Consider the following 11,106-nt stretch of genomic DNA (forward strand, 5'->3'; position numbering starts at 1 on the left):
CCACACCCTCCCCAACACTTGCTGTTTGTTGATTTATTTACTTTTTAATATGTCTTTATTGATTTCAGAGAGAGGAAGAGAGAGGGAGAGAGAGATAGATCAGTGATGAAAGTGTCATTCATCAGCTGCCTCCCGCACACCCCTGACTGGGGGTTGAGCCCACAACCGGGGCATGTGCCCTGACTGGGAATCACACCGAGACCTCCTGGATCCTAGGTCGATGCTCCACTGCTGAGACACACCAGCCGGGCTGTTTGTTGATTTATTGATGATAACCATTCTGACAGATGTCAGGTGGTATCTCACTGTGGTTCGAATTTCCATTTCTCTGATGATTAATGACGTTGAGCATTTTTTCATATGTCTCTTGGCCATCTGTATATCTATTTAGATTCATTGCCCACTTTTTAATTGGATTGTTTGGTTTTCTGGTGTTGAGCTGTGTAAGTTCTTTATATATTTGGATATTAACCCCATATCAGAAATACAATTAGTGAATATGTTCTCCCATGCAGTGGGTTGTCATTTCATTTTGTTGATGGTTTCCTTTGCTGTGCAAAAACATTTTAGTTTGATGTAGTCCCATTACTTTATTTTTTCTTTTGTTCCCTTGCCTGAGAAGATATATCAGAAAAATATTGCTACGAGAAGTGTCCAAGATTTTACTGTTTTCTTCTAGGATTTTTATGGTTTCACAACTTATACTTTATTCTTGTGTGTGGTGTAAGTTGGTGGTCTAGTTTCACTTTTTTGCATGTATCTGCCCAATTTTCCCAGCACCATTTATTGAAGACTGTCTTTACCCCACTGTATGTTTGTGCCTCCTTGTCAGATAGTGACTATGAAGGTGTGAGTTTATTTCTGGGTTCTCTATTCTGTTCCATTGATTTCTGTGTCTGTTCTTATGCTAGTACCATGCTGTTTTGCTAAATTGCACACTTTAAATGGGTTAATTGTATGGTATTTGAATTATACCTCAATAAAGCTGTTATTAAAAATGACACAGAAAGTGAGCTGTAGATGCCTAGTGGCTGTGCTTAGAACGGCCTGTGCTATCCATCTGCCACAGTCCCCACCAGGAGCTCAGCATCAGGTGGCATTTTAGCACAGCGCTCCCCACACATGCTCCTCACACCCTGCTCCTTTCCCTCACTTACTTTACACCTGTCCCACCTCAGAGGCAACTGATTCTGTGACTCAGGAGTCAAGGCAGTCAGTGGATGCAAACAGATAAATAGACCTGCAGGAAGTCACGGCTGGAATTGCCCTGCAGGACTGGGGTGACATGTATTTGATTTCTGACTGGGCCACGAACTTACTGTACAATCATGGGCAAGAGAGCTTGGCTGTATTTCGGAAAGACTTGGGGACTAGGTCTCTGTGAAGGTTAATTCTGATTTTAGCCTTCCCTGGAATTAGAGAGTCTGTTCCATGCTGTGCTAGCCTGCGAGGCCTCATCTCCAGAAAGGAGCAATGCTAAGGTCAGCTGGGCATCAGGACAGCAGGCGACTCACGGTCAGGGTGAGGCCCTAACCCACCCTCCCTCACTGCACTATCTGCACTGTCCCCACCACATGCCAAACCCTGACTCAATCTGGCCCCTTTCGAGTCCAGGAAAAAGCCTTGTTTGGTGCTGGGACAAGCATGACACTCCTCACATGCTCGGCAATCACCCCTTAACAAAGGGAAGGCAGGTCTTAGGCTCAGAGCAGCCCAACGGCAAGAAAAGAGCTGCAGTTTAATAACACTGCTTTGGTGTCATCGCTGCTTTCTGGTCTCAGCTGCCTGCATTTATGACTTCTGGTTGTGAGTGGTCTGACACACTCAGTAGTAAGTTTCCTTTCATGACTGTGTAACGACTCATTGTACAGCTATGCAGGCACTGCAGATACTGATATGTGTTTTCATTCTATATAACCATAGGGCTATTTTTTAAAAAAGATCTAAACTACCAAAGTGCTCTGCACGGAGAAAATGGCTGAGCACCAATGGCTGCACATAAGTAACCAGCCAGCCTAACAGCAATGCAGGAAGATGTAGGATAGCACAGCAGAGGAAGTGAAGGCTGGACTCTTCCACGCCATGCACAAAGCTGGCAAATGTGTGAGAACAGGGAGAGGGTCGAGAAAGGACGGTGGGAATAATGAACACTGGCACATCTCTTAAAAGCAATGTTATGGCTCCAAAGTGGTGCGTATGTGACGATACTTTAACCCTAATACAGACCGAAGGAAGGCACTAGCTAACGAATAGTGTGGGCAATTCGTGGAAATGGAAGTAAAAACCATAAAGGTAGCAGGCAAATGGCTAAAGCTGGACAGTGACCCAGAGAATCAAAAGGCCTCGCAAACTACAGCTGCTCCAATTCAGTGCCAGCTTCTGAAGTAATCATATCAGGGGCCCTGCCGCCCGAGGTGGAGACAGGCCCACACTCACCACAGCACTGCCCCTGGCCTCCTGGTAGGCCACCCTGACGACGTCTGCGGTGCTGGTGTTGAGGAAGAAGTAGCCGGAACCTTCTCTGACATGCAGCTCTGCCTGCAAGGAGGGTCAGGCTCAGAGGCGGAACTGCCGAGCCGATGGGCTACATCTACGCAGCGAGGTGGCAGGGAGAGGGCTGTACCTGTACGCCAGGGTGGTTGTAGATGGTCACCTCTTTCGGACTCACCCTCACATCCTCTACCAGGATGAGTTCTACGGAGGCCGACACAGGCACAAGAGGGTCGTGCTGCAGGGGTAAGGCAAGCACCGTCAGATCCAGGAGGCAACAGGCCAACCCCACAGCCCACAGGCCTCCCACCCACCCCTCGCCCCCTGGGAAGAGCAGGCCTGGAGACGGCAGGTCCTGGTGTCACCCCAGGGCATTCATTAGCATTCATTATGTCTGGGGCACAAGCCCTGAGGAGCCCATCCCTTTGAGGCATCTCCTAATCCTGCCAAGGCAAGTGCCCATCCTACCTTCCAGGCGCCACCTGGTGGGCAATTCACACACACCATGGGGAGTAGGGGGCACACAGCAGCCAGCCAGCTAGGGCACCATGGGGGAGGGGCGGGTGCTGGGCAAACAGCAAGGGTCCTGACCAGCCTAAACATGGGGGTCCTATGCAGGCATCCTCAAAGCCCACTCACAAGAGGACCAGCTGGCCCTCGCCCCTGGGGCCATGTGCATATTTGAGGATCTTTCTTTCCTGCAACGTCATTCCAGGCTCTGACCCACCCATACAGTCACGCATTTGAGCACCGACTGTGTGCCAGGCATTGCACTAGGCACTGTTAGGCACTTAGGGACAGTAACCACCCTCAGGAGATGTATTCTAATGCAAGGATCGAAGAGAAAAAAAATGACAGGAAGATGTGCGCGTGGTGGCGGCTGAAGGGGCCGAGGCAGGTCTGAGGGAGACTCTCAGATGTGCCTCTTAGGCGAGCAGAGACTCGGGAAGTGAAGGTGTGAGTGATGTCAACAAATTGCAAAAAGCCCACAGGGCGAAGAGGATAAGAGCAGAGGCCCTGAGGGGAAACCTGCTTGGGTGTCTGCAGCCCAGAAGGCGGCCCATGAGGCCACCACCAGCTGAGGGGACCCTGGTGCCAGTGGGATGACTGGGCAGCTCAGCCACCAGGGACAGGTGCCAGTGTGCTCCTCAGGGCCACCTCCCTCCAGGCCAGCCTCCTAGTATCACACCCTCTTCAAAAGTGTCCCTGTTCCCCAATACCCAGGAGACAATTCAAGCTCCTCATCCGAGCATGCAGAGTCCCTCTGAGTTGGACCCACCTTCCCTTCACAGCCATCACCTGCTGCCTCCACCCCATGCAGATCCAAGCTGACTGCCACCCTCTTCCACGACGGGTGGGTGTCATCCAGGCAGCGCCATTCTGGGGGAACCCTTCCCACTCGCCTCATCGGTACCCATCTGCTACCCACTGCCTGGGCCCCCGTGAGAGGCTGGATGGAGAAGTGTGCCCAGTGGATGGCCCACGCGTGTGTGCAGATGGCGGTGACAGTGTATGTGTGTGGGGTCTGCACAGTGACAGCGGGAAGCACGGGGACTCTGAGCCCTGGGGCGGCAGCAGCTGCTCTGTGTGGGGAGCTCAGGGCCCTCTCCACAGGGGCTGGTCCTGTGGATTGGACTAAAAGAGCAGGAGGCGGCCTGGTAGAAGAGAGAAAAAGGAGGGAGGGACTGGCATTCCAGGCAGCTGAAATATGGGTTCAAGGCATGGCCGCCTAAACCACCAGGGCATTGGGGGGACAGCCTATAAGTCAGGACCATCGGGGAGAAGGGGCTGGGTGGGCAAGCCCCTGCTGAGGATGAGGAGAGCTCCAGCCTGAAGGTCTGAGGGCCCCAAAGCTGTGTGCGTAGCCAAAAGGGCACTGGGTCCCTCCCATCACCTGAGTGCAGGGCGTGGGGTGTGGGGGAGACAGGAGGCCAGCAAGGAGGCTCACCCGACTCAGGGAGGGGGAGTGAACTGAGGGTGCAGCCCAGTGAGGGGGCTCAGGACACTAGGACATGAGAAGAACGGAGGCGGAGAGGACGATCCCCCCACCAGTGTGCCCTGGGAGATACCGGCTGCTTCACGCTGGCTGCACGCAGATGGGACTGCTGGTAGCCGGTCACGGTAGCAGAGATGGCTGTGGTCCCCGATGCCTTGTGGACCGAGACGGCCTGCAAACCTGAGTCCAGGAAAAGGAAGACCCACATCTTCTTTTGCCCATTGCTGCCTGTGAAACAGCCCCTCCCTCCTTCTGACTTGCAGTTTTAAATCTTCCCTAGTCCTGAAAGTAGACAGCTGAGTTTGTTGAAACTTTATGTACCATAAGGGCTGACACAGACGGTGGCCTGAAGCACTTAGACACTCTGGAAAAGACAGGCTCAACCCCAGGCTGTGGAAGTCAGGCTGTCCTGCGATGTAACCTGGGACTGAGGGTTGCGAGGGATGTGCCCCAGCCTGTTCCCTGCCCCTCAAATAGGACGTAAGTATTAAAGGACAGTAGTGAGCTCACAATGCTCCCTAAACATCCCAGATAAAAGGGAGACCTAAACAACAGCTCCAGCAGCCACCAGCACTCCTCAGATGCCTCTTGCCGGTGGGTTTCACTGCTCTCTCTCTCCTGTCCTGGGGCAGGGGCTCACCACCCCAGCTCACCATGCAACTTCTGACCACTCCCATCATCCCGGGACACCAGCTGCATGGGCAGGTCAAGCTCGATGCTGGCCAGCAGCGGCCTCGTGGACTCCCACTGGATGCTCAGAGAGCTGAAGTTGTTGAATCTGAGGCCCTGCTGGTCATAGGCAGCCAAGTCCAGGAGGGGGTTGCGGTGGCTGGAGACAGGAACCTGCAAGAAGCCAAGGTCAGGTGCCCTGGCCATGCCTAGACCACACTGGGCACAATGTTCCGAGTGAAGATGGTATACTCTGAACCCAGCTGGTTGCCTTATGGCCTCATGAGGGGCGTGTCACTAACCAGTCCTCGGACCTGCTGCCACGGACCTGGCCAACCTGGCATCTCACTCTAGCTCACGGTCCTCAGCAGAGGCAAAGGGGTTTGATGATGCCTAAAAGCTCTTTGGATTATAAACTGCACGGGGTGCAAATGGCACCCAGGGATAGAGTCAGGGGTGCTGCTGAATGCCCTGCAGTGCACAGGACAGTCCCACAAGAGGAAGAATCCCGTCCAGACATCCACAGAGCCAAGTTGGGAGACCCTGCCTGAGACCCCTCACCCCAGCCAGGCTGCTGCCCTCCTCTCAGTCCCCACCTTTGCAAATCCTTACAGCCTCCCCTCTGCCCCCACACACTCCACCCCTCCAGGATGTGTCTCTTGGATGTGGTTTAACAGGAATGCCAATTCCAAACCCAAAATCTCCCAGAGCCACCTAGTTTGCAAGGGTCTTGCAAAGCTCCTTGCTCCTGACATATCCCAGTGACGTGGGAGCTGCCATCCCCACACCGAGGGTGAGGAAGCACAGTCCCAGGGGAGGGAAGGAGCAAAGAGGCTCAGGGGCTGTGTGGCAGACCTACAGGGTTCAGTCCAACCTGGATTCTACCCCCTACTCTCCCTCTTGCCCCCGAGCAAACCACCACCTTAGAAGTCCACTAGATGAGCCTCACCCCCACCCCAGGGCCTGGCTCGTCCCTCCCCTCCCTGCCCAAACAGCATGGGGCAGTGGGGTGAGCAGCAAAGCAGGGACCCTAAGCCACTGGACTTCTGGGTCCCAGAGTTTGGACTCGAGCCCCAGGTCTGCCCCTTTCCGCCCAGGCCAGCTGCCGACTCCCTGGAGCCTTGGTTTCAACAACTGAAATGGGAATCACAACACCCACCTCCCAGGACTCTGTTATGAAAGGGTTGTGTGTGATCATTTTAAAGAGCCTGGCTTGCTGTAATTAGCAGGCAAGCAGGGAAACAGGACAGTCCTGTCAGGCACAGGTCCAGGAGGAAGGACTCTATTTCTCTGGCCCCTGTGGTTAGGAGTGACCACTTCATTTACTTTGGCCAGTGAAATGTGACAGGTGACTTGACACAACTCCAGGAGGTACAAGCTTTAATAGTCAGAACATGATCTACATGGTCTCCTCGTCTCACAGTGCCACCTGGCAACGCTCACACCTAAGTCTTAGAAGGAAGATCACGGTGACACTCAGCAGGGCCCCCAGCCCACCCAACCCACAGGCAGTGTGAGCAGAAGTAAACCTGTGTGTGTGAGGCCACTGGGACCTGGGGCTGCTTGTCACAGCAGCCTCACCTCATCTGCCCTGACAGACGCAGCCCACAAACCCTCCCATGGCTCCTCCCCCAGCCCTAGCTCTCTCGCCCCCAGAGAACACTGAAGTGAAGCACGCTGCAAACGGTAAGTGCAGGTCAGCACAACCACCTGAGGGGGCAAGGATTTTATAAGTATTCTGGACGCAAATTGGGAGCCATGGCTATGAGTAGGAACAAAGGCCGTGTTCTGGGTGCCCCAGTCCTTCCCCCAGACGCAGTCCTGGATGAACATTACTGTTCCTCCCTTCATCCTACTCTCTCAGCAAGAAGCCAACTCCCAAATCTCGAAGGCTGCCAGGGTGGGAGAGGCTGCTGACATAAAGAGCTTCAGAAAGGTTCCCTTAGGCGAGGAAGAGCCACACTGAGGGCTCTCTGGAAAACTGCAGAGAGCTGAGAGGACCCCCATGCCCCAGAGGCAGCGGGACCAGGGCTGGGGTTGGGAGAGGAGCAGCTCCATGGGCCACTGAGGAGGCACTGAGCTTGGAGCTGGGCAGATCTAGGTTCTGCCTTTGGGACCCTGCCCAGCTCTGAGCCTCGTGGGCAAATCTGTGAAGGGGTGCCAGGACTCTGGTCCCACAGACAGTCCTGGTGAGAGGCAGTGGGCACGGAGGTGAAAGCTCCTAGCAAAGGACTTTTCTGATTATCATGCGGGCACAGGGACACCCTCACATACTGTTCCACCTGCCCAAGGCACCCTACTTCAGCTCTTCTCAGCCCCACGTGGGGCCGACATGGCACATGCCCTCTGCTCTGAGGCCTTGCTGGCTCCATCTGAAGGGGCCCCCGCCAGCAGCTACCTCACACTCTACTTCGCTTCCTCCACAGCACTCCCATCCTCTGACCCACCTGTCTATCTGTGGGCCTCCTGCCTGCCACCTCTGTGGGGAAGATGCCTCACCTGCCCCGGCTGCCCGCATTCCAGGACCCGGAGCTGCGCCTGGCCCAGAGGAGCTGCTCAGCCGGCAGCTATCAAGGGCCAAGTGAAAAGAAGCCTAGTCTCCGCCTCTGAGACGGGCGAGGCCAGCAGTGGCCCTGCTGTTGAGTGACCCCAAGTGACATGCTACCCTCTGCCCACATTACGTCCGAAACGCAGTCCCTGGAGAACACACCGGCCGGGCACCTGTCCTCTCAGCCCTCGCTCTGACCACACACGCACGGCCACCGACACAGGCCCACCTTAACACTCTCCAGTCACGAAAAAAAGATTCTTACAAACTGCCAAATGCCCTGCAGAGAGAAGCAGCTGCATCTGGGGCCAGAGGTTCTACTGGCACCTGGCACCGCCTCTAGCTGCCGGGACTGCTGAGTCTTGTTACTTCTCCAGGTCTTGGGACCCCTGCACGTACAGTCAGACAGAGTGCCCACCGCGCAGGGCTGGCCGATGCCCCGCGGCCGCACCGCCCAGCAGTGCCACTCACCACCGGTGTGTTTTGCTGCAGCAGTGGGCAGGACAAGCCCAGCTGGGGGCTGGCGTAGACGGGCGTCAGGGCGATCCTGGAGGGGGGGGCACACACCAACTTCACCACGGCAGGCTCCAGCGCAGGGAAGGGGTTGGTGACACTTGGCTTGTTCCCCACAGAGAGGGCAATGACCTGGGGGGCAGAAGCAGTCAGGACCAGCGTGAGGACCAGCTCACTGTGCCCTTGTCTCGTCACCCAGCTCCATGGACTCAGTGTGCTTTTCTGCAGAATGGGAATGATGATGACATCCACATGGGGGGCGGGGGGCTTACAAAGGTCCGATGACCTGTGCATGGGAGATGGGAGCCCTGGTGCCCTCTAGAGGTCAGCCGGAACCACTGCCTGCTCTTGGCAGAAAGAGGTGATGGGAACACCCTGTGGCTTTCCAGCACGGCATGAAAGCCCCAGGCCACAGGAGCAAATTCCCTTTAAATGCCTTTGTCAGGATGAGGTGCAGGTGTGAGGGAGGGAGTGCTATGGACTGGGGCCTGCGAGGGGTGGGCAGGGAAGGGAGTCCTGGCCCCTCAGGGACACACACTTTCCGCAGGAAGGAATGGCCTGGTCCAGAGCCCCTCACCCTTCCTGACCTTGAGGCAGGGCAAAGGGCAGTTTCCATGCTGACCTGCAGGGTTTCTGCCTCCAGCCTGACACCCCAGGAAGTAATACATAGACCAATGGAGTAGGGGGGTTTTGAGGGGTCCACCTCCAACAGCCTGGGAGGAAAACGGGCGACCACATTAAGCCAGGGGTAAGAAACATCTCTAACGTACTTCTTGGCTAAATTTATTCTACCCTGGTACTATTTATTATGTATTTATTTTTCTTATTCTTTGTGCATCACTATGCATGCTTTCTGCTCACACCCAGGCAGTCTCAGTGGCTGACTTCACAAGGGTGCCTTGGGTGGCGTGTGTGCATGTGTGTGCACTATCAAACGTGCAAGGGTATTCTTCACTTCCCCAAAGAAATGCGCTCTGCCCTTTCTTCCATGACTCAGCCGGCCTCCACCTTGCTCTCTGTTTCCCGCTCTAGGGCACAGCCCCACTGTCTGTGAGCCAATTCAGTGCAGGGCCCTGAGGCGAGGGGCTGAACAGCAAGCTGCCCTCGATCCAGGCGATTCCAGCCCTAAGGGATTCGGTCACAGACACGTTTTGCTCAGTCTACCAGTCTCCTAATTTCCTGGTTTTCAGCATTAAGAAAAGAGATTTCACAGAAAGAAATATTAGGGTTCACAGATTATCCTGAAACACCAAAAAGACCTACCAAGCATGGCCCTGTGACTTCCCTCTTTACAAGATCTGCTGCCCCTAGAGGCATCTGACTGTCCCTGGTCTCGCTCACCCTGACCTGGCGGTGGGGTCACCAGGTTGTTGAAAGGGAGCCAGGACTCACTAGCTCCATCAGAGCAGCACTGACGGGAGGGTCCCCCTGCTCACCTTGCAGCTCTGCTCACGTGCACTGAGCATTCGCCTTGCAGCCCCGCCTCCCGCCTGGGAGATGGCGCAGCAGCTGCAGCCTCTCTCGGGGCTACTTTGAAGATTAAATAAAACGACGCTGTGAGGACAGCAGGTACTGAAGGGACGTGACTTACAACCCTCCCTCTGGGCAAAGTGGGTCTGGGGGTGGCTGTCCTCTCACCTGTTCGCCCAAGGCCTGGCAGGTCACGAAGACCCAGTGTTGCTGATAATTACGGGAAGCAGGGGGCCCAAAGAGAGCCAGACTGATGCTGTGCGTGTCCTCGGAGGTGACGTTTCGGGAGAACTTGGATGGCTCAAGGACCCAGGGTCTGGGACCTCCTTCGAACAGCATCTTCAGTGAGGAGCCGAGGGTCACCAAGGCAACAGAGGAAGGGTCCACAGCCTGTGGGAGGAAAGGAGAAGAGTGTCAGCCCTTCTGGGAGGCACACACGGGAGCCAGGCCCTGCCCCCTGCGGAGGCCACACAGCTGCTGCTCCTGTGCTCATCAGCAACATGCCCGGGGTTGGTGCAAAAGTGCCGTGGGGAGAACTCTGTCCCCCTGACATACCGCTGGGAGGAAGAAGGCAGGAACTGATCTGCTTCTTTTGTACAACAATCCAGTAAAAGCCTTAAAAATACCCACTGCCCTTGACACAGGCACTTCCCATCTGGAATCTAACCTACAGACACGCCAGGAAGGACAGACACACGTTCCCGCAGAGATGTTCACACACGGTTGTTTCCTGCAGCAAATCATAGGCAACAGTCTGCAGTCCCCGGGAGGGGCCGTGTGGGTCCCTAAGGCAGTGCTCACAGAGCTGGTACAGAGCTGACTACAGTCTACAGTGCCTGGGCCAGGGCATTATGCTGTGAAATAAGTCAGACAGAGGAAGATACATAGTGTATGATCTCTTACATGTGGAATCAAAAACAAACGAAAAACTCATAGGTACAGAACACAGGCTGATAACTGCAAGGTTGGGGGAGGGTTGGAGGAGGAATGGTAAAGGGAGTCTAAAGGTACCAACTTCCAGCACCAAGTCAGTGAGCATTAGCTCTGGGGACAGGACGTACAGCATGGTGATGGTGGGTAACAATACTGTACTGCACGTTTTGAACTGCTAAGAGTTGAGCTTAAAAGCTCTCATCACAAAAACAATTTTAACTATGGGGGGTGACAGATGGCAACTAGACTTATTGTGGTGATCATTTCCCAATACATACAAACACTGAATCACTACGTTGTATACCTGAAACTAACACCCTGTTACATGTCAATTATACCTCAATTTTAAAAAACACCTTTGGTTGTGGTCTCTCTGTATCAGACACTATGCCCAGGGCCAGGGCTCTGAGATGAAGTATGCTAATGTTACTGAGCTTTCTTTAATGGGTGACAATCACATGCCAAGGGGACCAGAGCTGTCCCAGAG

At 54.7% G+C, this 11,106-nt stretch overlaps 1 protein-coding gene across 1 annotated transcript in view; it reads right to left on the reverse strand.

The window, feature by feature from the left end:
• NUP210 (nucleoporin 210) overlaps positions 1–11,106 on the reverse strand; it is a 93,107-nt gene that overhangs the window by 31,891 nt on the left and 50,110 nt on the right. Inside the window, exons 15-20 of the mRNA XM_087818509.1 lie at positions 9,855–10,076; positions 8,175–8,348; positions 5,140–5,329; positions 4,560–4,666; positions 2,624–2,728; positions 2,437–2,538 (exon numbers count right to left, since the gene is read on the reverse strand). Coding sequence (XP_087674635.1) covers positions 2,437–2,538; positions 2,624–2,728; positions 4,560–4,666; positions 5,140–5,329; positions 8,175–8,348; positions 9,855–10,076 — 900 coding nt within the window. The remainder of the gene's footprint in view (positions 1–2,436; positions 2,539–2,623; positions 2,729–4,559; positions 4,667–5,139; positions 5,330–8,174; positions 8,349–9,854; positions 10,077–11,106) is intronic.

The sequence above is a fragment of the Miniopterus natalensis genome, chromosome 6 (genome assembly GCF_054644295.1).
Source record: "Miniopterus natalensis isolate mMinNat1 chromosome 6, mMinNat1.hap1, whole genome shotgun sequence".
NCBI lineage: Eukaryota > Metazoa > Chordata > Mammalia > Chiroptera > Miniopteridae > Miniopterus > Miniopterus natalensis.